Here is a 22,777-nt window from a genome sequence, read left to right as displayed (position 1 = left end):
TGTGAATGCTTATATGTAGGGAAATGCTTATTAAACTGTCATAAAAGACATTTCTTCAATCATCCTGGTTTTATTCAGCTAATAATGGAATAAGATGGGGGAAGACCTGAGAGGCCCACATGTTCAGGAACAGACTACAGTGAATACCACCAACATTAAACTTCCCCTTATGATTTAAAAAAGTTTGACTGTTTTCATCCAGTACCCCACATTTTTCATGGAAAGGTCATGGGGTCTGTCGCAGCACTAGCAACACAGCAGTGCTTTCATGGGAGACCATCCTCAGGCAGGGCAACATCCTCCTGACTGCTTAGGACTGCCGTGGGAGTTCTAGGTATGCCACCTCACTGTCTTTTCAGACAACTGTGATGGGAGCAAGGGCAGGGCTGGTACCCAGGTGGCCAGAGTGAGTCATGCCTCCTCGTCCTTACACTGTCTCCTCAGAGGCCCGGGTAGCTCTGCTCACTTCCGCTTGTGTTTTCTCTTCTGCTCCTTACGTTGCTGTGCTCTTTGGTCCTTTTTCATCCTTGAGTCCACCACCTTGAAATGACCTCTGACTCCAGCAGGCCGGCGCACTTTGCGGCCCACACCTTTTTTGGCTACAACATAGGTTACTTGGCGTTTCTCCTTGCCAAGCCCAGCTTTCTTATAGAGACTGTAAAGGGAAGAAAATGGGTTAGAGGCTTGCTTTTTGTTGTTGTTCTTAATCCTGCTGTACCTTTGTGGGTGTCCTTCCCCAATTACCTTCGCAGCTGTGCCACTTTCTCTCGTTCTGAGATGTCCACTGTGTTCACCACAGCTTCTGCCTTCTTCTTGGTCTGCTCCAGCTTCTTCAGCATCTGGGAGGGGACCTCAGTCAGGTAACCTCTTCCCCGTCCCTGCCATGCCCACCGTTAATCTTACGCAGACCCCCACCACTTACCCTGCGTTTCTTTCTGGCCTTGGCCTCAGCCACTTTCTTGATGGGGCGTGCATTGATTTCCCGCCAGCGTTTCCGGTAACGCTCCACCTCCTTCTTGTCAATAGGCAGTTGCCGTGTCCGGTGCTGTTTTTCCTCCTGTACAAACCACTCCGGAAGCTCCCCCTCATCCTCATTAAATGTATACCTAGGTGAAGAGGATACCAGCCCAATAACCAACCACCCCAGGCTTTCCAAAGAAGAAATCACCCACTCATTTTCTGACCCCCTTACCGGTTGAAGGAGTTATCTATGAGGTCTCTCTTGGCCTTTTTGGAAGAGGCAATAATAGCACCCAGAGCAAGGCCTTCTGGGTCCAGTATACGATGTTTTGCTAGAGAGGGAAGGAGTAAAGTTAAAGCTTGAGTCCCAACACTGAAACTTGCACTGATCTCCCCTCATTCCTCTACATACAGAGCTCTCACCTGGGTCCTCGATAGGCACTACCTCAAAGCCATCATCATCTGACTTAGGCCTGTGTCTTCGCTTCTTACCATGGGGTGCTTCCCAACTGTGGAAGAGGGGAGGACTGAGTGAACATCCCCGTTTCCCTACCACTCACCCCAGCCCTGCTTCCTATTAAAACCACTTAGGGAACTTTGCAGAAATCCTGCCACTCAGGCTGTACTGCAGTTAAATCAGAATCATCAGTACTTTTAAAAGTCCCTATCTGCACCCAAGATTGAGAGCTCCAACTTAGGAAATGGTTCAAACCACTACTACTTCTTCATCCCTTGTCCCATCAGCTGTAACCACACTCACCTCTCTTCATCCTCACTGCTGCTGCTGTCACTGTTTGAGCTGCCATCTCTTTCTTCCCCTCCAGGGCTAGTGGCAGCCTCTGTCCCTTTAGAAGCCTGTGTCGTCCCCTTAGGGACCTCATCCTGACACTGGGGAGACTTTCTCTCAGTCTTCAAACCAGAAGGTGGCGGCGGTGGCTGCTGCTGTTGTCCCTGCCCTTTCCGACGGCTCTCGTACACTAGCTGGGCCTGACTGATCTCCAGGGCCTCGTCCGCATCATCCTCCATCCCGCTGAAGCCATCCTGCGGTGAGGGACTCTTCAGTCACCTTTTCCCCAGGGAACACCAATTTCCTATCAGTCTTGCCTCCAGCCCTCTTACCTTTGAGAACCACAGGTTGGCTTGTTCTTCCTGCAGTACTGCCTTTTCCTCCAATGCTACCAGCAGTGGATTTTCTTCCTCCTCCCCCTCCTCTTTACCATCACCTGCTTCAGCAAATCGCACACTGTAGTCACAAAGGGAAGTGGGGAGAGGCTCAGTGACCATTGGCCTTGCTCCCCCTACTCCCTCTCTGGCAGTACCTGCACCAACTGCCTCTGGACTCGAGCTGAGTGGCGGCACTCCCTCCCGCACACACCCCTCACCACTTTTGGTCCTTTAGACTCTGATGTCCCCCAACTCCTGCCAGCTCTTCTGGATCCAGGTCACTATCCAGAGATGTATCGTCATCGTCCTCAGCATCTGACACATAGATGTCATCCCTTGGCAGATCAGACAGAAATGTGTCTGCAGCGGTCATATCCCCTTGTGTTATTTCCTCTAACAACTGAAGTTTAACAGAAACCAGGTCAAGCATTTAAAAAGAACACATTGCTTTCCTTTCCCTGTATCTGTTACCCTAGTTTATCCTCAGCAACATCTGGAAGTAAACTGTGGCAAGTACATTACCTCCTTTTAAAGACAGAGAAACGTTAGACTCAGGGAAGTGACTGGCCTTTTTAAACATCCCATTCTAGGCCAGGTCCCTAATCTATCCCACTCATCGGTCTTATCTTCAGTGGTAGGACAAGTAGGTTTTATGGCAAACTAATAACCCACAGCCCATACAGCACCACATCTTCAAATGTTATAAAACATCGGTTTCCCTTTAAAAATTACTCTCAGAAGGCACCTCAATCACCTAATAATACCATCTACACATTTTGTTTCCACTGAATAAAGGAGCCCTGACAACATTCCTCTAACAACTTTCACTTGAACAGTTGTCAGAACCTCACAATCTACTTTCCTCACGGCAAACATACCTACTATCTCTTGATCTCATGTTTATGACATACCAAGGACTATACCTCACCATCTTTTTATTATTCCTCACAAAACTCTAGGAGTTAGCTATTACTGTTTTTACAGATGAGAAAACTGAGAGGGTAAGTGGTAGTTAACTCAGTCACACAGCTCCAAGCTGTGGTATTGGGATTGACACCGGATCCTGCATCTGCTTTAGGGCTGCTGTGCTCTACTGCCTCTTCCATACAACAAAGATGACCCAGTTGACATTCCTACAGGAGAGGCACAAAAGCTCACTTGGCTTGCAACACTGCTTTTATCAGGAAAAGCCTGTTCTCCAGTTTTTGGCAGAAGCATCATCCAATAGCTAATGCAAAGAGCTAATGTGGTCTCAGGGAACCAAAGAACGTTGCCCTTTTCTGAGAGAGACATATTCACCCATGATTATAACCCAGGTACCCTGGCTGCACCTACTACAACCTAAACTCTTGGGCCTAATATTCTAGTTCTACAAGGATAAGTCTTTACCACGCCCATAAATCTTCCTAATTTCATTATTTTAGGTATGTTTCTTTTTGGCCTTTGAGTCACAGACTCTTATTTTTTCCCCCTGTCCCCCTTAAATCATTTTATGTGTAAAGACAGCAACTATAGGCCATTATTCAGCACATTTGAAAAGACATCCAACATCCAACCCCACCTCCAAACACCCAAATAGATCCCTCTGTCTCCTCAATCTGTGCCCCCAGCTCCACCTCACCTGGTGACCCCGGATGGTGCGCAGGGAGAACATGCCAGTCTCCCCTTCATCTGCAATGGAAACCCCAGGCAGATCCATCTTCAGCTCCACACGTTCCCGCTGCTTTCTCTGCTCACACAGCAGCTTCTTTTTCTTCCTGAGGGGAGGGGTTGAGGAATTAAACGCGCCCAATTCTGAAGATTCCCTATCCACACCTTTCATTCTCATCTCCCATCTTCACACACTAAGAATTCTGCATTGGGGTTTCCAAGTTCCTCCCTAGTTCCCCTCACCTCTTCAATTCTGCCACCTCCTCAGCCTTCATCTCTGCCAGAGTCCGGTTCAGTTGCTCCTCCTCCTCCTCCTCAGAGGGCTGCCTTGTGGTCCCAGCTGTTGACTCCTCATCATCACCTTCTTCCTCTCCCGAGCTGAGGCTGACAAAACAGTCCAAGGAGGTTAGCTATTTTCCCTCATGCTTCTTCCCAACACCCAGTCAACACCTACCCTGGTTTAGTTCCCTTCTCACCTGATGTCCAATGCCTTTGCTTGCTCTTTCAGCTTCTTGGCTACATACCGCCGAAGCTTTGTTCTCCAGTTCAGTAGGGACCTGCCCCAGAAATACTGTTACTGATATTATCTCCTTCTTTGTCCCTTACCCCTAAGGTTCAGACCCCCACCCCGAACCTCTAGTACAGCAGAACCCTGTTCCTAGAGATCCAACATCATGGCCTTCAAAGGCCTTTCCCACCCTTCAGGGCTCCTGGTCCCTATATCCACCCTACAACATACCTGAGCTCCTTGCGCCCCAGCACTTTGATGTCCTGACAGCATGCCCGTATGTCCTCGGTGGTAGCTGGATGCTGTGCCAACTCATCATCATCTAGTGAGATCTGTTTGGGAGGAGGAAAGGAGTCAGGGGACATTCTCAGGCCATGTTTCTGGGGCTCCCTTACATCTCTCAAGTCTGGGGACTCACCTCGCTGGCCTTGGAGAGGAAGTCAACAGGGTTGGCAGCTCGGAGGAAGTCCGTGACTGAGGTACGGTGATAGAGAGTGAGGTCGCCCTCAGCATAACCTTCAGCCTTAGGAAGGTAGGAAGGAAGGTTGGGCAGGTCCTTCTGGACTATCTGCAGGACCCACCAGGCCCAACCTCCCAGAGTTCCAGGACCTGAAAATGGCCCATTCCCTAAACACACCTTTGGCTTCTTCTTAGTCACCAACTCAGTAACAGTCTTAGCCTGAACTTCAACTTCCTTGAAAGCAAATTTGGGGTCAAAGAATTTACTGTCAACCTTGTCAGGAGCCAGGAACCCTAAGATGACAGAATATATTAAAAAGTGTGCTTTCATACTTCGGAGGCTGTGTCAAGAGAAAGAAGTGATGCCCACCTTGGCAGACCACAAAGATCTCTGCAGATTCATGGCGAGAGGCTTGAGGCTTGGTGGCCTGGACACGGCGGAAGAGCTGCTGGAAGATCCATAGCAGGGGCTGATAGTCACGGGAACGGAAAACCTTTGTGATGAACCAGCCACCACGACCCAAAAAATCACAAGCCAAACGCAGAGCCATCAGTGTCAAATGGGCTGTGGGAAAGAGATAGTCATTTGAGGACATCTGCAGCCTGAGAGGGCATGCCCACCTTCACTCGCACTCCCATCTCCAAGCCCCAACACTTCCTGTACCTTGTGAGTAAGCATCATGGACCCAGCTAGCCCCAACATTGGGGGCCCCATCATTGAGCACAACATCAACCTTCCAGGTCTTCAGCTCCTTCCTCAGGGCCTACGGAGAAAGAAAAGAATTATGGCAACAAAAATACAGAAATAGTTAAGAATGGAGACACTGACTCAGCTATTTGTCTATACAGTCAATTGCTGAGAGCCCACCATGGGCCAAATCCTGTACCAGGCTCAGGGGATACAACAGTAAACAAAAATAATACATCTCTGTCTTCATGGAGCTTACAGTCTAATAGTGAGTCCACTAGAAAGGACTTCACTGAAGATCTATGTTTCTCCTCCAATTCCAAACACCTTCACTCCTGACTCTAAATAGAGGCTGGAGTGGACACTAGGATTATCATGGGCCTTGTCATACAGATGTCATGCAGGCACTTGCTCAATTAAAAAAATTTGCTTTAGTGGATTTGGGGGATGTGGATGTTTGCATATTAAGGGGAGAGGATGACAGAGATTCCTATTACCTGCCTACAGCGTTCTGTTGTGATGTCCTCCTGGAGAGTCACCACATTAGGGAGAGGCTTGATTGGAACCAGGTCCACTCCTGGAAGAGATCAGGTCAGAGTATTCTAAAGAGTTGCCTCACCCCAAGAATATTCATAACCAATAATAATAATAATAATAATAAATTAAATATAAAAAAAGAAAAATAGAGTTGCCTTAAGTAAGGAGGGAAATATAAGACCAAGTTAGTACCTCATACGCCTACCCCATAAAACACCCAGGAGAAGTTGCCTGTCACTCACCCACAATAAGACTGGATACAGGCATAAACTTGGCAGCCACCTGCAGCCTATAAAAGGAACAGATTAAAGTCTTAGGACTCTCCCTTTCCCTCCCTTGGCAATGTGATCTCCCACCCTTGGTGTTAAGAGCCCCTGCCAAGTGCAGTGGCCACAGCATGTCATATGTACACATTACAAGCCTTTTCTCTTCAATCAAGGAAGGAAAACGGCTCCCGAACTTTAGAAGAGAACTATGTATGCTCTGGGGTGTAGAGAAATCTGACGCTAGGATTACTATGGCGGGGGTGGTGATCCTAATCCTGCTCTCCCCCGCAACGCAATTCTAAGCTATTCAAGGCTAGAACCCAGAAAACTGCCATCAGGAGCGACCCCTGCCGCTCCAGTGTTACACACCATCCCCCTGGCGCAGCACACAGGTCCAGCAAGGCTCGGGCTTTCTGCAGGAACTGAAAGCGGCGATTGAGCTGGATCAGCTTGAAAGCAGAGCGGGAACGGTAACCTGGAGGCGGCGACAAAACACAGTCGTCCGCTAAGCGCTTTACCAGCAGGATTTCTCCGGCCTCACAACCCACCAGCCTTTCCGCGGAAGAGGAACCCAGTATTCGGAAAAAGGAGGAGAACCGAGCTATGATCGTTCGCTCCCCTGCAGATTGCGCGAACCCCGACTCACCGGTCTCCTTCGCCAAGTGATAGAACTTGTCCCGCCGGCTCTTGCCGACTTTGCCCTTCTTGCCCATGGTGGAATAACGGACTGTCACTCAATTTGGGGAGAAAGTAGAAGCTGGGAACGTCTCTTGCCGGGGCACTAGATTCTGTTTTCCGTTTCCCACTTCGCGCGGCAATCACACTCGGCGCCTTGCTCCACACGCTCACCTCGAACCAGCACCGTTTTCACCACACTTGGACCTGCACATGTAGGCAGCAAGTGTACTTCCGCTTCCGGTTGCGCCCCCTGCGTCCCTGGTTCCAAGTTTTCCGCCATTTTGAGCGTGGCCGTAAATTCTCTCTATCCTCTGTTCCCAGGCCTTATCAGTTGAAAGCTGGGACCAGGAAGACAGGCTACAGAAATAAAATCCGCGTTTCTAGGGAGCAACGTTCAGGAGTCCTACTCCCTGTCTGTCACCTTCCAAAGCTCCTGAATTCGAGTAGGCTCTCTCATCATGGCTTCCGTTATTTACTGTCGTCTCGCAGCACACTCCGCCCATTGACCCGGATCTCTTCTCGGCCCTGGTCGTCAGTTCCCAATCCTCGCTTCCGCGCCTGCGCGCTAGGGCAGCTCGATGCCGGCGATCTCGGCTGAAGAGGGAAGATGGCGCTTGACGGACCTGAGCAGGTATGGCGGCGGCGGCGGCTGCCGGGCGGGGACTGGGGCTGGATGCGGAGCGGGCGGGATCTGAGGGGAGCGGGCCGGGGCAGGAGGGTCGCATAGGTCCGGGATAGGTGGACCAGTTGAGACTGGGCCGTGCCTGGAACCGGATCTGCTGTGTCAGCACCGTTCCCGGGGAGCCAGGGCAGGGTTAGAGAGGAAGACACTGTAGCGGCGTGAGTGAGAGGAGCGATGGGAACGGGTGCGGGAACGGTCCCGGGCCCGTCGGCGACTCGCACGAGACAGGGCTTCCTTCTGGCTCCGTCTGTAGCAGTAACACCTCGGGCTTGTATAGATAGTGCTTGACACAGTGCGCAGCGCTCCCGTGTTTATCGTCTCTTGATCTCTCTAAAAGTCTCGTGAGGTGGGCGCATTCTCATTATTTTATTTTAATCATGGGAAAATGGAGGGTTCGAAGGGAGGGAGTGAAGGATTAGAAAGTAGATCTTAAGTTTCCAAAACCCGAGCTCTTTTTACTGCACAAAGCTGCCTGGTATTAAGCCTTATGGTGACGTGCTCTGGAAGTGGCTTTACCTACTACTTGGATGTTCATCCCGGTGTTTAATAATTACACTGTGTCTTCAGATGGAGCTGGAAGAGGGGAAGGCAGGCAGCGGACTCCGCCAGTATTATCTGTCCAAGATCGAAGAACTCCAGGTGAGGACGGAGCGTGGAGGGAGAAAGGAGGGGGATGAAGATTGATAGAAGCAGATTTCTAAAATCCATATAATTCCACTGGGAGTGCAGTGGAAAAAGCTTATTCTTTTCTTTTCTTTTTCTTTCTTTTTAGATTTTAGAAAAGTGTAGGTATAAGAAGTAACAAACAATAAAAAGTATATGAAGTTAACAGTTTCTGTCGCACCCCTTTGAGGGTAGTAGCAATCACAGTTTGTTACACATCTTCAAGAGTCAGATTTTTACAGAAAAGGTACCTTTAGCCAAAGATCATCCCTTTTGGAAGAAGCCTGAATGAAGAGTTTCTTACAAAAGGGAAAACATAGGCTCAGAAGATGAGATTTATCAGAAAGGGATTGGGGCAGGATGAAATGAGTGTGAGAAAGGACAGCATCTAGACATTGCTGATTCGATGGAAATTAAATGAAAGGAATCCAGTAACCTAGTGCCTAAAGAGCTAAATCATAGAAGTAGGAGACCAGAGAAAAAAGAAAAGTAATTAATGGAAATGAGATGGGGAGAAGCCACAGGGAAATTTTCTGAACTTCAGGTGATTTTCAGGCATTATATTTGGTTTACCATTTTTGAATGCTTTAACATGTGATTTCATTTGTTCATATCAATAGTCCAGAAAGGAAGTAGGGTAGCAAATGCTATGCCCATGTGCAGCTTGGTAGGGGATCTAAATCTTCTAAATGGTTTGCCCTAGCATTGCCTCACTTTTAATTGACAGCAGCTGGGCTAGAACTCAGACTTCTGACGTAAAGATCTTTCCACTATACAGTTTGAGGATCCCTTATCCAAAAAGCTTGGGACCAGTATTTTTTTTTTTTTTTTTTATGATATTGCCAAGGAATATTTAATGACATGAAAAAAATGATTTCTGTTTAAGTGACAATAATATACATCTGATTGGGACCAGTATTTTAGATTAAGGATTTTGGAATATATGCATATACATAATGAGGTATCTTGGGGAGAAGACCCAAGTCTAAAAATGAAATTCATTAATGTTTTACGTAAAGCTTATACACATAACCTGAAGGTAATCTTATATAATATTTTTAGTAATTCTGTTCATGGAACAAAGTTTGTGTATATTTAACCATCATAAAGTAAAGGTGGCACTATCTCAGCTATCCATGTGGACAATCTGTGGTTGGGATCACCATCATCACTGACTTAATTTGTATGGTACTAGATAAGCAATCATTTTCTTACACTTATTCACACATAAGTACTTAATAGTAAAGAATATGACATATCATTAATACAGTGGAAAAAATAACGTGTCAGGTGTGGAATTTTCCACTTGCATCATTGTGTTGGTATTTTGAGCATTTCATATTTCACATTTTTGGATTAGGGATGCTCGAAAAATAAGGTACCATGTTGCCTCTTTGCAAGTTCACTACATGAGCCAGCTGTTAACTTTTCTCCTTTAAAGTAACTCTAGTATTGTCTTTTAAGACAATTTTATTAGGAGTAGCAACAGGAGTAATAAATTGAACCACAAGATCAATTTAGTTCTAGTGAGGGTTAGACTTGTTCCATTTAGTAGGATATGATCATTGATTGATTCCCACAGGTACATCTACACATAGCACCAAGCAGAGTCATTTTCTTTAAGATCTATTTGTCCTCCTTGTTTATTATGCTGTCAGCTAAATCTCATCCTAACTCCCTGTTAGAGAGAACTTCCAAATATCTCATTAAATTTCTTTTGTTAATAAATGTAAAGCAAAGACCTAAAATTCAGTTCAAGAAGTATGAAGATGGGGTATTTGGGGATTTTAGTGGTAAGTCCTACGATTAATATACTGTGTGACCCTGAACAAATTAATTGATCTTTAATATAATGTTGCCATCTTAAAAAATAGAAATTAAATTATTTCTTAAACAGTTATTTTATGTACTATTATTATTGAGCTTTTTTTTTTTTTTTTTTTGGCTTTTTCGTGACCGGTAAGGGAATCCCAACCCTTGGCTTGGTGTCGCCCGCACCACGCTCAGCCAGTGAGCGCACCGGCCATTCCTATATAGGATCGAACCCGCGGTGGGAGCAGTGCCGCACTCTCCCGAGTGCGCCATGGGACTGCCCTAAGCAGCCTTTTTTGATGGCTGCCCTAGGCTCCAGGAAGACTCTGGGAGGACAGGACAGGGTCACTAGGATCATACTGGAGAATCTGAAACAAAATATATGTGTCCTGTGTCCCTCCCTCAGCTTCTACCCTCCTGTGAACATCTTGGCCAAGATGTCTTCTGCCCTTGGGTAACAATTTGTCTCTTGTTCTCCACAGCTGATTGTGAACGATAAGAGCCAAAACCTCCGGAGGCTGCAGGCACAGAGGAATGAGCTAAATGCAAAAGGTGAGGAGGGAAAGGTGGGAAGCTGCATGTAGCAGTTTGAGGTGTGACTGTTCCTAATCTCCTGGCACTGTCTTCACCACAGTGCTTATTGGTTTCTCCTAGTCCAAGGTGATGCTTCCCACTGTCATTGTGTAGTTGTTCTGTGTACTTCTGTCTCCCGAGCTCCACAGAACACCCTTAAAGACATGAATTTTGACCCTCTCTTTTTCTGTGGCCTTCCCTTCAAAACTTCAAAATGATGTTTAGTCTATGCATGTTGAATTGAGACCTAGGGAAGGGGACACCAAAGGAGAAGCTAGGTGACCACTGTGTCTGTTTGCCATTTAGTTCGCCTATTGCGGGAAGAGCTACAGCTGCTGCAGGAACAGGGCTCCTATGTGGGGGAAGTAGTCCGGGCCATGGATAAGAAGAAAGTATTGGTCAAGGTAAAAGAAGCGTGATCCCAGGAACCATCCTGTTTCCCACTGCATGTCATATGTAGTCTCAGTAAGACAGTATTCTGTCATCTTATTCTAAGACTCTCAGGGGTCTTTCTGGGTAGGGTTGGTAATATGGTGGCTGTTAGGGAAAGTCATAAGCTCATGTTTCTTTAGGTACATCCTGAGGGCAAGTTTGTTGTAGATGTGGACAAGAACATAGACATCAATGATGTGAGTATAGTAGGTAAGGTGGGGGGTGGGGTCAGCTCTTACTGCACCACTTCCTGAAACTCACCCCTTCACCCAGGTGACACCCAATTGTCGAGTGGCTCTAAGAAATGATAGCTACACTCTGCACAAGATCCTACCCAACAAGGTGGACCCCCTGGTATCGTTGATGATGGTGGAGAAGGTGCCAGACTCAACTTATGAGATGATTGGTGGACTGGACAAGCAGATCAAGGAGATCAAAGAAGTGATTGAGCTGCCTGTTAAGCATCCCGAGCTCTTTGAAGCACTGGGCATTGCACAGCCCAAGGTGAAGAGCAGGGCTTCTCTGGGAAAGTCATGCTGTCCTTACTCCTTCTGCCCTAGGCCTAGAGCAGGGGTTGGGGAAGTGGTGGGGTAGACTGCAGCCTACTTGGACTGGCCCCCTTTGCTGAAGGGTAGCTATGGGAGAGATGTTTCCAGGGCACTGATGTGGTTTGGATATAAACTCCAGAAGGGACCATGATGTTCATTTTTTTGATTCAGCACAAAGCCAGCACTCAGTGAATGTCCACTAAATGAAATGAGGGGGCTGGCTTTCTGCCCTCAGTCCTGCTGTTTCCCTCTAGGGAGTGCTGCTGTACGGCCCTCCGGGCACTGGGAAGACACTGCTGGCCCGAGCTGTAGCTCATCATACAGACTGTACCTTTATTCGTGTCTCTGGTTCTGAGTTGGTACAGAAATTCATTGGAGAAGGTAACTATGGCTAGGAATGTGACAAGCAAGCAGAAGGGTGAGGGGGTGGGGAACTCTTTAGCTCCCTAATGCCAACTTGGCCTCTGCACAGGGGCAAGAATGGTGAGAGAGCTGTTTGTCATGGCACGAGAACACGCTCCATCTATCATCTTCATGGACGAGATCGACTCCATTGGCTCCTCACGGCTGGAGGGGGGTTCTGGGGGGGACAGTGAGGTGCAGCGAACGATGCTGGAGCTGCTCAACCAGCTGGACGGCTTTGAGGCCACCAAGAATATTAAGGTGAGGTGATACTTGGCTTGGGATGAGCCAGGGGAAGGCGGTGGCTGCTGTGCAGGCTAAGGATGGGCTCAGCTCATCCACCCCCTTTCTCCACTCAGGTTATCATGGCTACTAATAGGATTGACATCCTGGATTCGGCATTGCTTCGCCCGGGGCGTATTGACAGAAAAATTGAATTCCCACCCCCCAATGAGGAGGTTTGTGATGGGCAGTGCTTGCAGTGGCTCTGGTTATGGGGCTGGGGTGTGGGGCTCAGGCCTTTCCACTCCTATCTCTAGGCCCGGTTGGACATTTTGAAGATCCATTCTCGGAAAATGAACTTGACCCGGGGGATCAACCTGAGAAAAATTGCTGAGCTCATGCCAGGAGCATCAGGGGCCGAAGTGAAGGTAACTGGAGTACCCTAGGAGAACAGGGCAGAGGCAGGAAGCTCTGGGTTCAAGTGCGACACTCAGGGCTGAGGGGACATAGCCACAGGGCCTCAGCTTCCTTTTTCCACTCAGGGTGTGTGCACAGAAGCTGGCATGTATGCGTTGCGGGAACGGCGAGTCCATGTCACTCAGGAGGATTTTGAGATGGCGGTAGCCAAGGTACTTTCCTCCATCTTTCTGCTTTTGCTGATGGTGGCTCTGGAGAAGTGGGCTAGGGTGTGTGTTTGCCCAGTTCATAACTTAAGCTCACTGTCTCTCCAGGTCATGCAGAAGGACAGTGAGAAAAACATGTCCATCAAGAAACTATGGAAGTGAACAGTGTCCTTTGTGTGGATCCCTGAAATAAAGCTCAGTGGGACAAGCCCTCTAGGAGTCCAATCTGTTAATGAGCAGCTACACTGTTCAGTGACCAGGTCTGGGCACCAGTAATAAAAGGATTTATTTGGAAATTTCCAAACCTGCCAGAAGTGGCACTTGCCAGTCCTAGGCCCACCCTCCTTACCAGCCTCCAAAGGGCAACAACAATCCTCCCAGTCTCCCTGTTCACCTCACCCTGCACACACCTGCAAGAGAACTGGAATGTCCCCTCCCTCTAGGAGGCTTCTCCCCAGGCAGGCAGCCCTCTGGCATCTCAGGAGATGATGGCGGCTGGAGCCGCTTGCATAGATTGAGGAAAGAAAATGAGTATGGAGGCACCAGATAGGGCTCCCTGAAAACCCCAAATTACCCCTGTACAAAAAAAGTGGCTCCCACATAGAAAAACCTGCTCCCCAAATAGTGCAAATGCCCAAAGGAAAGGAAAAAAACCAGCAAGGCTGGGCTTGTAGGAATGGCAAAGAACTTTGGTTTAGAAAGGCTAAGAAGAGTCTGGGCTGTGCCTCCTCTTCCTCGCCCAGCTCCTCAGAGCCAGCTCTGACACTCGCCCCAGGGGGAGAGTCTGTAAACATGCAAACCCAGGGGCCTTTGGTTCCAGAATGTCTCAGTTACTTCAAAGCACAGCCTCCAGCAGTCCTACTTGGGCCTACCTGCAGGGGGGCAGAGGAGGCATCTGTTGAGAACCCAATTAAAGCCAATGCGAAAAGTAATAAGGCTTTGGGGACCAAGCAACAAGGAAGCCTATCACTATGTTTATGAAACTAAAGCTGGAGAGTAGAGGGTGACAGGAGACCCCTCACTCCCTAAGTGTCTGTGGTCCCCTTCCAGGCTCCAGGGCTGGGAAGAAAGGAAAAGATCCCTGAGCAGTTAGGTCAGGCGAATTCCCAGCACCTGCTCCAGTTCCTGCCTTCGCTGCTGTACCTGGAGAAGAGAAACAGCAGCAGCTCAGGCCTCTGCTATTCACAACCAAAGGAGGGTAAACAGGGCAGAGCCTCACCTTGGCAAATATGTGCCTCCCCACTGCTTCCTGGGCCCAGGGCTGGTGATAGAAAGCAGCTCGCCTCTCCTCCTCAGGATTTCCAATCACATCAGTGATGATCTGTAGTGAGCCAGGAGGAAAGCCATTGCATGATTCCCACCCCTGAGCTAATCTGCCTCTAGAACTGGAAGTACAGTGCTTAGGAGGAAAAAATCACCCAGAGGTTCACATGGGATCCCCCTCAGGAAAGAGGACTACACCTTGAGGTCTCGGCGCTGGGAACGGAGCCATTCCTGGATGAAGTCCTGGGGGTCAGTGCTAAAGCTGAGCATGAAATCCCTCTGGGTCTTCAGCTGGTTGATGGACTCAATGGTCTCGTGGATCTGGGGGAAGGGGATACGTGTCAGATTGGCCCTACTCCTGCAGGTCTGTTCCCACGCCTAACCCAAGGACTGAGCCAGAGATCCCATTCCCAAGGTGCTACATGTATGGAAATGCCTGACAGACGGCCCACCTTGACATCCAGGGAGGCAATCTCCTGCTGATTGGTGGTAGAGGCCAGAAAATTGCTCATCTGGGCCTTTAGTGGGTCGTCCACCTCCACGTCAATGTCGTAACAGGCAGTCTTCTTCTGGTCGTTAGGGTCCACACTACAGGCAGCACACAGGAAGGGAAGGGGAAGCACACAGCTATGTTCATCCTGCCTACCTGGGGCCCATGGTGTGCACACACTCGGGGAACAAGAAACCAGCCTGCTGCTTCTCTCTTTGGCTTTAGATCAAGCCAAGGTGAATCTGCTCTTAGAAAAGCCTCCCATCCCCCTCCTCCATTTACCTGATGACATGGTTGATGACAATGGGGTCTGGATGCTGCAGCAACCCAGCCAGCTTCATGGGAATCTCAGAGAAACGGAGTCGGCCACAACTGAATATCTGTAGAGTACCAAAGGCTTGTTAATGCCTTCAAGGGCATGGGGGAAGGCCATCCCATGGCTCACTTGGGAGACTGTGGTGCTGATAACACCAAGGCCACGGGTTTGGATCCCTATATAGGGATGGCCGGTTAGCTCACTTGGGAGAGCGTGGTGCTGACAACACCAAGTCAAGGGTTAAGATCCCCTTACCGGTCATCTTTAAAAAAAAAAAAAGAGAAGTGGACCATTCCAGGGCCAGTAAGGACAGCAGTCTGAAGACTGTGATCAAGAACTAGCCTGGGGGAATGGAGGAGGAGCTCTAGAGCAGCACACAGGCAGGGGTGGCAGCAGAACAGAGGAGGATGGCAGCATTGGGCTAACCTGGCGGAAGTACCGGTTGCAGTTGATGTACTCGCGCTCATGCCCGTCCTGCAGCTGGTTGTGTTTGATGTAAAGCCAAAGGGCCTGCATGATGGCGGCCCTGGTCTGTGTGTGCACTCCCAGCAGCCTCGCCAATCGGGGGTCCAATTTATACTGGGGAGGCTGGGGATGGACAAAGGGGAATCAGGAGGGGTTCTTGTGAAAAAGCAGAAGAATAGGGCAGACACATGGTAAGGGTTTATAGCAATGTGCTTTCCCACCCCACCCCTGCCATAAGATGAGTCCCTGTGGCCCCAGACATGACCCCAGGGCATCTGTCACCTGATGATCCAGCATTAGCAGGAGAGTGCACTTGACATTGAGGTCTCCAGGCCGTTTCACCTGGAAGCCATCTGTCTCCTGGGTGGTGGGCATCCGGTGCCACTGGCAGGGAAGTGAGGGGCATGAACATCTGGCCATCCAAGGGGACCAAGGCCATTTCTCTGCCCCACTGTCACAGCCTGTGTTCAGTGTCCATAGGCAGCTTGTTCTCCCTGTGCCCCAGGCCCATGCTTACCTCCACCAGGTGGTTGTCAGGTCCATACAGTTCCTTGTCCAGCTCAATGACAAGGCTCTTGAAGAATGAAGAAAACTTCCTCTTCTGTTTGCTAGGCTGGGAATGGAAAGGGGTGCAAGATGGGGGTGCTGCTGAGCTCCCAAACCTAAAGCTATGCTTAACAAAAAAGAGGAGTATAGTTTCAACCCTGGAGTACTGGGGATTCTTGGGCCCTGAAGGGAGCAGTGAGGCTCTGGGCACAGTGGCAGTTTGGAGGCAGAGAAAAGGTTCTCTCTGAGCCCCACTGCTAGCCAATGAAGGACTTCCTCAAGACATTTGACTGCCATCTGCAAACAAGTTGTAACAACCACACAAATCAACCTCTAACTGGCTTGGAGCTATGCCAAGCATGACCATGAGCAAGGGCCCTCTCCCTATGGCAGGACTTCTCCAGAACTGTCCAAGTGTCTGGCCCCAGACTTAAACCTACAAGGCCCTCCTCCCCTCCAGATACCTCCATCCCCAACTCACATCATCCAGCAGTTTTCCCTCCACTCGGAGTTCCCAGGAAGCCACCTTGTCTCCTGCTGGTGTTCCCCCGGGGGTCCCTGCAGTTCCCGCACTATCACCTTCTGCCTTGCTGGGACTGAATGTATTGGAAATGTAGATACGAAGCTTTCGCTTTTGCTAAAGAGAGAGAGACAATCAACTAGAGGTGGACAACATGTTGGAATACAATGCCACCCAATCTTTGCAACTTATTCAACAATCATCACTGAGCACTATGGGCCAGGCACCTAGTTAGGCACTGGGAATTGGGAGTAGTAAATCCCAGATGTGGCCTTTAAGGAACTGATAAATTTTATGGCGGAAACAGATGCATCACCAGATCGGTGGTATGACAGAGGTACATGCAGGGTGCCATCAAGCAAATCAGAAGCCTGTGGCTCATATTTTATTTATTAATTTTTAAATTTCTTTTATTTTATTGGTGACTGGCGGGTATAGGGATCCAAACCCTTGACCTTGGTGTTGGCTCATTTAAAATGAAACCCAAACACCCATCATGGTCCCAAAACATCCTAGTCCCCTGGAAAGCCTTCACCACTCAAGGGACTGTTCTAGATTATTATTAAGAAAAGAAAACAAAAGAGAAAAGAAAAGAGCTTCTCTAGGGACAGAGAAGGAGAAAGGAACTACCCTTATGTACCCTCTAGTCTAGTGGCTTTCATACTTTTGACCATGATCCATGAGATTTACATTTTAAATCATGACCCAGGAACTACATACATATATATAAATACCTGAAACAAAAATCTCATGAAATAATACCTTCACCACTATGGTAAGTACTTTACTACTATGAAGTATTTTTATATTTTCTACTATGTCATATTCATTTAACATGCTAGCCCCAACACATTAAACTGAGTTCACGCTCTACTAACAGGTTGTATCCTGCATGTGAAACACCCTGCTCTAGCTCAACACAGATCCTCACTTGGCCCCTGGAAAATAAGGCCACGGAGAGGCAGAGAAGTTTGGAAAGCCTGGGGGGTGGTCAGGGCTGCACATACCGTCAGAGGCTTTTTGATGGCCTCCTGGATCTCCATCCGCTTGCGAGCAATGGTCTGGTCCAGCTTCCGCTCAAAAGCCAAGAGATCCATGTATGCCTGAGACTCTGGGACAAGCTCCCGGATCTGTGGGGAGAAGAGATTCATCAGTTTACTTCTGCAGCTGCTCTGGGTCTTTCCTCCCTTCCTCCCCCATCCCAGGATTGGGGAAGATGGACACCCACCCCCAGCTAGACACTGGGTAGGCCTCGTAGGCCTCCGTCCCAACACACTCACTCGCTGAGGTAGAACCTTATCTGCCATCTTCCTCCTCTTCAACCTGATGAGGACAGAAACCCATTTAAGAGGTCAACGGTCCAAAGGACACTCACACCCACATCCACTCCTCCAGTCCCCAGGACTCTCCCCAGGGAGAGCCAGGAGTCTTCCTCAGTCATTGAAGCTCTTAGGGTAGAAGGAAACCCTCTGCTACCACAAGAGCTGGGCTAGGCAGGATAGGAAAAACAAGATGGTCTTACCCCCGGCGTTGGGCAGGCATTGGGGGCTGGGCCTGGGGCACAAGCAGGCGTTTCCGGAATGGATCCATCATGGTGGGTGGCATGCCAGGTCGAAGTGGAGCAGCTGCACCAAATGGGGAGCCAGCAGGGGGTCCCACCTGCAAGCCAGCCATGGGCATCCGGCTCCCTGGTGACATGCCAGGCCGCTGGGGGAAGTGAGCCAACAGGGGTGCATAGGTCAGTGGCAGGGCCCTCTGGAACCCATAGCCCATGCCCTCCATCCCTCTCCTCAGCCAGGCCTGGCCCTAGGCAGCACACCACAGGGCCCCACTGGAGTGCCAGGAACAAAGGGGAGCGGGTGTCTGAGCTCAGAGTGTAAACCACACCTGCCCCGCCCCCTGCAACCGCCCTGGCAGCTGTGCCAGCGAATGAGGCATGCCAGCACCCAGGGAGGGAGGAGAATCCTGCCTGGAGAGGGGAGGGACTGGGGAGCTTCTCGGGGCCCATCACTGCCTTCCAGCCCCAGCATGCTATGCCCCAACTCCCTGGGACAAGCCAGCTTTGAGGCACTCTTATGGCCCTCTGATAGCACCACTAAGCACCCCCCTCATTCTCCTTCCCCCATCTTGAGGGAGAAGCGCAGCCCAGGAGGCATGGGGGCAGTGTCATATCCAGGCAGACGGGTGTGGTATGGTATAAGCAGGTTGTTGGGCAGAGCCCCAATAGACACACCATTGCCAGCCTGGTGGTGTGGCTGCAGTTGATAAGGCAGTCCAGTGGGCTGCAAGCCCACAGGCAACAGCATTCCAGGTGAGAAGCTGCAAAAGGATGACAGCTTGTATGTGTCCCAAGTGGTGAGGGGGTGGCCTCAGGCAGACAGACCATCTGGTCACCATATAGTCCCTACCCACAACCCAGGACTGGACCCTTCTCTCACCTTTGTACTGCTCCACCCCGACCCCTACACCAAAGACCCCAAAAGGGAAGCTCTGGCTCATGGGTGACTTGTGGGAGAAAGAGCAGTTGGCACCTGGACTCTGCCTGTGGTCCAGGCACCACCTGGCAACCAGGACTGGCTCGGGTTCATCAGGGCCCTAGCAATCCCAAACTGGAGAATGGGGATAAGATTATGCAGGGCTGCAAGGATCAGAGTCATAGGGTCAGCAGCAGGCATCCAGGTGATGGAAATAGCTTGTTTAGAAGCCTGCAAGATTTCTCACCCAAGGCCCAGCTCCCCAACATTTCTATGGAGACCATCTGGGAGTAACTTCCACCCCCCACCCCCCTTCTCCATGGCTGCTGCCTGCAAGGCCTGTTTGGCAGCTCTGCCTCGCACACACTGTCCCTGGCAGCTTCACAGGGCTGGCCCCAGGGCCCAGATTATGCAACCAGCATAACCAGCCAACCAAGCCAGGCTGGGTGGAGACTCACAACAAATCAAAGGACTTTCCCCACTACCCCAGCATGATGGAGAAGAGACTTTTCCCTCACCTCTTCATCTAGCACTAAATCCATGCTCCCAACACAGAGGGTCAGATTCTTGATCAGATGCAGAGATGGGGAGAAAAGATTCAGAGAAGTGGGGAAAGGGAAAGGAGGAGCAGGGTGGGAGGAAAGCGTTTGGGAGAATGAAGAGTTCAAGAGTGGGGGCTCTGGGATCTCAGCAGTCCTGCCACAATTCTCTCCCCATCAGGAAGAGATGCAGGGGCCGGCCCGTGGCTCACTCGGGAGAGTGTGGTGCTGATAACACCAAGGCCACGGGTTCGGATCCCAATAGGGATGGCCGGTTAGCTCACTGGCTGAGCGTGGTGTTGACAACACCAAGTCAAGGGTTAAGATCCCCTTACCGGTAATCTTTTTTAAAAAAAAGGAAGAGATGCAGCAGGGCTGTCGAAAGGCAAAAGACAGCCTGTTTCTCTGCCTTAATGAGCCACGGCCAGAGATCGTAGGGAAAAAACTCATTGTGGTCACAGCTGTAAGCCCAGGCCACAGACATCCCAGACTCATGTTTTTCCCAGTGCCTGAGACAAAGGGGAGGAAGAACTGAAGCAGTGGGACCTGCAGAATGTGAGCTAGGGCTCTGTGGTCCCCATGAAGCTACTCACTAGGTAGGGCATTCACAAAGCCTGCAGTACCACCCACTCCTCCTCAGCAGGTGCTCTGGTACCAGGGAATCCCAAGACAAGGCAGCACAGGCAGGGCCTGGAATAGGCCCCACCCAGACATCTGCTCCAGGCTTCCTGGGCTCACAGCCCCCAGCTCACTCAGGGCCACTGGGGAAGGCTGCTTACAGTTCATCCAGTCCTAGCTTAGCCTTGCCAAGCTCCACACCTGCGCTTTGAAGTGCTGGTAACTCCTCCCTCTTCAAAAAAACAACTCAGGAGTTTGAAAAAAAACAAAACCCCACAGCCCAGAACTCTCACCCTCCCTAACTCACCATCTGCAACAGGGCTAGGTAGACCTGGCTCAGTCCCCCTGACCCCTAGAAGCATGCAGCAACCTCCTCTCCCTTGGCCCAGCACTAGGCCATATTCTATGCTTGACTCTACCACCATGGCCCAGGACAGCAGAGCAGGAGCCTGGGTCTGATGCTACAGCCTCCAGATGAGGCATCTAGAGCTTAGGTGATCATACTGTGCCCTGCCCTGATGCTCCTGGTGGCTGGGCCTAAGGGCCTCAATTGGAGGAAAACATGCCACCACCATCCCTCCTGATGAGTAGAAAGTATTTTGAACTCTCTGGAGTGAATCCAGCACTCCATGGTTCTTTGTTTCTTTCATTTTTTTGTTTTTTTAAGCTCTTCAATTGACTGTGATCCACAGCTAGAACCACTGTCTGAGGGAGGTGGGTCATCACTGCCCTTCTTTAAACAAACTCCCCTATTTGCCCAACTTGGGCCCTCAAGTCCTCACTCTTCCAGCTCACCTCATGAGCCCTAACAGACAGGAACCCCTTTGTTCCCCATATCTCAAGTCCCTTGTCCTAGAAGTAATACAACTGGACTTGGAAAGAGGGCAAGCGGGATCCTCCTCAAACTCAGCCTAAGTTAGCTGGGTTCTCCTGCTTCCCATTGAGAAGGAAGAGAGAGGAGGAGAAGAGAGGTTGCTGGGATGGGAAGCCCAGGGTCAGGGCCATCTCCTACTTCCCCACACCTAGTAGTCCAGGGCTACCCAGTCAGGCAGCTTGGCCTTGCCACAGGCCCAAGGCCAATCCCCAGGAAACACTGTGGAATCCATCTTCTTAGGGGCTTTCCCAAGGGCACATTTCCCATGGGTTGCATGCCAAGGAAACTGGGGAGGCTTATGTCTGTTTCAGGTCCCTCCAAGGCCAAAGGCCCACAGAGGCTCCCAGGCCAGGTCTCAGCTAGCAGGCCCAAGGCACGGAATGACTGATGCAGGGACCCCTCAGTGACACCCAGGGTCCATCAATCCCCAAGGGGGAGAGCAAGACGGGAAAGATGAACCGCACCTGGAATCCTTGGGACTCCATATCCAAACCCTTTTGTTTTCTTTTGAGGAAGGAGAGGGAATGGGTAAGGGGGGAAATCACTGTCCCCAGCTAAGCATCTCCCTAGAAAGTGAGGGCTTTCTAGGATCCACTTCTGGGACCTCTACCTGGAGACATAAGGAGAGAACAGAGGAAGCTCCAGGGCAGACTTTACAAAATTAGCAAGAAGCCCATGCCAAATGCTGGGGCACATGGGCTGGGATATGGAGTTGTTAGAACCTGAATGCTAAACAAAAGTGGGGAGGGGGCAGAAAAAAGGATGGGCACAATTTCCAATTCCCAAGCATTCTGGGGCAACCTGAAACGGACTGGGGGACTGATGAGTCCCACTGGCAGAGTTAGGTTGAGTTCCTCACACACTGACCATAACTCTCTGCCTCTCAGTGGCCTTTGAAGATGCAACATGAGAATCTCTCTTCTAAGCCAAACCCCAAAGGGGTCAGGACAGTACCCTTTGAAGCAACATGCTCCTGCAGCCCCAGACCAGCAGGGCTCCGTGGAGCTGCTCTGCTCCTCCAGATAATCAACTCCTGGACACTATGACACTAGGCAGAAAGCCCAAAAGAGTTGCCCAGAATGATCTGTTACTGGGCTGGGCCTTCCTCAGGTCTGGCTGCCACCATCTCTGGTCTAACCCAGAGTCACCCCGAGCCAAGGCTCCTGGGCCTGACCGGGGAGTAGAGACTGCTCCTGCACAGGCTGGAATCCCCTTGCCCTGCCCTCAGTCTCCCATGTCCGTGGGAAGCCTGGCCTCGTTCCTCCTCATTAGCAGCTGGGAGCCATCTCAGACACGCTAGAACTCTGCCAGTTCCCAACTAGAAAAAACAGGGTAGACTTGGAGTGGGACCAAGGCCAATGCAGGGCAACCCTGGCTTCTCAGTGAGGGCCCTTTTCCAAAACTTTGTCTTCACTTTCCAGGACCGCCTACCCTAGAACGTACGCTAGACGTCTCAACTCACCCGCCTACCATTCACTAGCTCCCACAACTCCTCCATTTCTCAGTTACTCAGAATTTCTGTGCCAAGGAAGCCCCAGACCCTCCCAATTGCTTCAAACCCTCCACCGCAGTCTCTCTTCCCCCAACTCATCCACCACCACCTAGCCGCTGCCCGAGGGCCCCTGGCCCACCCCCTCCGTCTCCCGTGAGTTCCTCCTGCGGGGCCCCGTGCCCTCTGCCCAGGAGGCTCCCCAGGGCCCTCACTCGAAGCCCCCTCAACCCCCTACCCCGGGCGCCCTAGCGGCGCCGCCCGCCCGCCTCACCTGATACGGAGCCGCGGGGCCCGCGGGGCCCATGGGGCGGAA

At 50.4% G+C, this 22,777-nt stretch overlaps 3 protein-coding genes across 5 annotated transcripts; 1 reads left to right on the top strand and 2 right to left on the bottom strand.

The window, feature by feature from the left end:
• Nucleotides 1-54: 54 nt before the first annotated feature.
• Nucleotides 55-7,354, bottom strand: FTSJ3 (FtsJ homolog 3 (E. coli)). Of its 2 annotated transcripts, none has more exons than XM_008579082.1 (20): nt 6,879-7,354; nt 6,602-6,707; nt 6,209-6,255; nt 5,927-6,006; nt 5,406-5,505; nt 5,112-5,306; nt 4,920-5,035; nt 4,701-4,805; nt 4,514-4,614; nt 4,251-4,331; nt 4,018-4,158; nt 3,746-3,881; nt 2,343-2,524; nt 2,080-2,203; nt 1,721-2,001; nt 1,384-1,469; nt 1,193-1,292; nt 923-1,106; nt 745-839; nt 55-655 (listed from the first exon to the last, which is right to left on the bottom strand). In XM_008579082.1, exons 1-20 carry the CDS (start codon nt 6,943-6,945, stop codon nt 463-465), a joined length of 2,520 nt encoding a protein of 839 aa, XP_008577304.1. In that variant the 5' UTR covers nt 6,946-7,354; the 3' UTR covers nt 55-462. The 2 variants fall into 2 exon arrangements, with proteins under 2 accessions (XP_008577304.1, XP_008577306.1); XM_008579084.1 differs by having other exon boundaries at nt 4,018-4,152.
• An 84-nt stretch (nt 7,355-7,438) lies between these two features.
• Nucleotides 7,439-13,077, top strand: PSMC5 (proteasome (prosome, macropain) 26S subunit, ATPase, 5). Its single transcript, XM_008579079.1, has 12 exons — nt 7,439-7,541; nt 8,160-8,231; nt 10,550-10,619; nt 10,947-11,044; nt 11,213-11,269; nt 11,346-11,576; nt 11,875-12,001; nt 12,093-12,283; nt 12,382-12,480; nt 12,562-12,672; nt 12,787-12,873; nt 12,976-13,077. Exons 1-12 carry the CDS (start codon nt 7,518-7,520, stop codon nt 13,027-13,029), a joined length of 1,221 nt encoding a protein of 406 aa, XP_008577301.1. The 5' UTR covers nt 7,439-7,517; the 3' UTR covers nt 13,030-13,077.
• A 58-nt stretch (nt 13,078-13,135) lies between these two features.
• SMARCD2 (SWI/SNF related, matrix associated, actin dependent regulator of chromatin, subfamily d, member 2) lies at nt 13,136-22,771 on the bottom strand. 2 transcript variants are annotated; one of them, XM_008579078.1, is made up of 13 exons: nt 22,736-22,771; nt 17,990-18,174; nt 17,748-17,790; nt 17,475-17,597; nt 16,429-16,584; nt 15,919-16,014; nt 15,684-15,785; nt 15,363-15,524; nt 14,903-15,000; nt 14,583-14,718; nt 14,329-14,451; nt 14,087-14,188; nt 13,136-14,010 (listed from the first exon to the last, which is right to left on the bottom strand). In XM_008579078.1, exons 1-13 carry the CDS (start codon nt 22,766-22,768, stop codon nt 13,957-13,959), a joined length of 1,413 nt encoding a protein of 470 aa, XP_008577300.1. In that variant the 5' UTR covers nt 22,769-22,771; the 3' UTR covers nt 13,136-13,956. The 2 variants fall into 2 exon arrangements, with proteins under 2 accessions (XP_008577300.1, XP_008577299.1); XM_008579077.1 differs by lacking the exon at nt 22,736-22,771 and having other exon boundaries at nt 17,990-18,249.
• Between the last annotated feature and the right edge of the window lie 6 nt (nt 22,772-22,777).

Source organism: Galeopterus variegatus, unplaced genomic scaffold (genome assembly GCF_000696425.1).
Source record: "Galeopterus variegatus unplaced genomic scaffold, G_variegatus-3.0.2 Scaffold1805, whole genome shotgun sequence".
NCBI classification, from domain to species: domain Eukaryota; kingdom Metazoa; phylum Chordata; class Mammalia; order Dermoptera; family Cynocephalidae; genus Galeopterus; species Galeopterus variegatus.
Note: the sequence above shows the minus strand (reverse complement) of the source record. Positions and strands in the feature narration are given on the sequence as shown.

Excerpts from the sequence above, each read along its gene's own strand:
- SMARCD2 (XM_008579077.1), bottom strand. The coding sequence starts at position 18,249 with ATGGAGGGCATGGGCTATGGGTTCCAGAGGGCCCTGCCACTGACCTAT. Across the intron at positions 16,585-17,474 it reads CCATCAAAAAGCCTCTGACG|CAAAAGCGAAAGCTTCGTAT; the intron begins GTATGTGCAGCC and ends CTCTCTCTTTAG. Across the intron at positions 15,525-15,683 it reads TGCTAATGCTGGATCATCAG|CCTCCCCAGTATAAATTGGA; the intron begins GTGACAGATGCC and ends GTCCATCCCCAG.
- FTSJ3 (XM_008579082.1), bottom strand. The coding sequence starts at position 6,945 with ATGGGCAAGAAGGGCAAAGTCGGCAAGAGCCGGCGGGACAAGTTCTAT. Across the intron at positions 6,256-6,601 it reads TGTGCTGCGCCAGGGGGATG|GCTGCAGGTGGCTGCCAAGT; the intron begins GTGTGTAACACT and ends TTCCTTTTATAG. Across the intron at positions 4,332-4,513 it reads CTGGGGCGCAAGGAGCTCAG|GTCCCTACTGAACTGGAGAA; the intron begins GTATGTTGTAGG and ends TTTCTGGGGCAG.
- PSMC5 (XM_008579079.1), top strand. The coding sequence starts at position 7,518 with ATGGCGCTTGACGGACCTGAGCAG. Across the intron at positions 12,673-12,786 it reads CATCAGGGGCCGAAGTGAAG|GGTGTGTGCACAGAAGCTGG; the intron begins GTAACTGGAGTA and ends TTTTCCACTCAG. Across the intron at positions 12,874-12,975 it reads TTGAGATGGCGGTAGCCAAG|GTCATGCAGAAGGACAGTGA; the intron begins GTACTTTCCTCC and ends CTGTCTCTCCAG.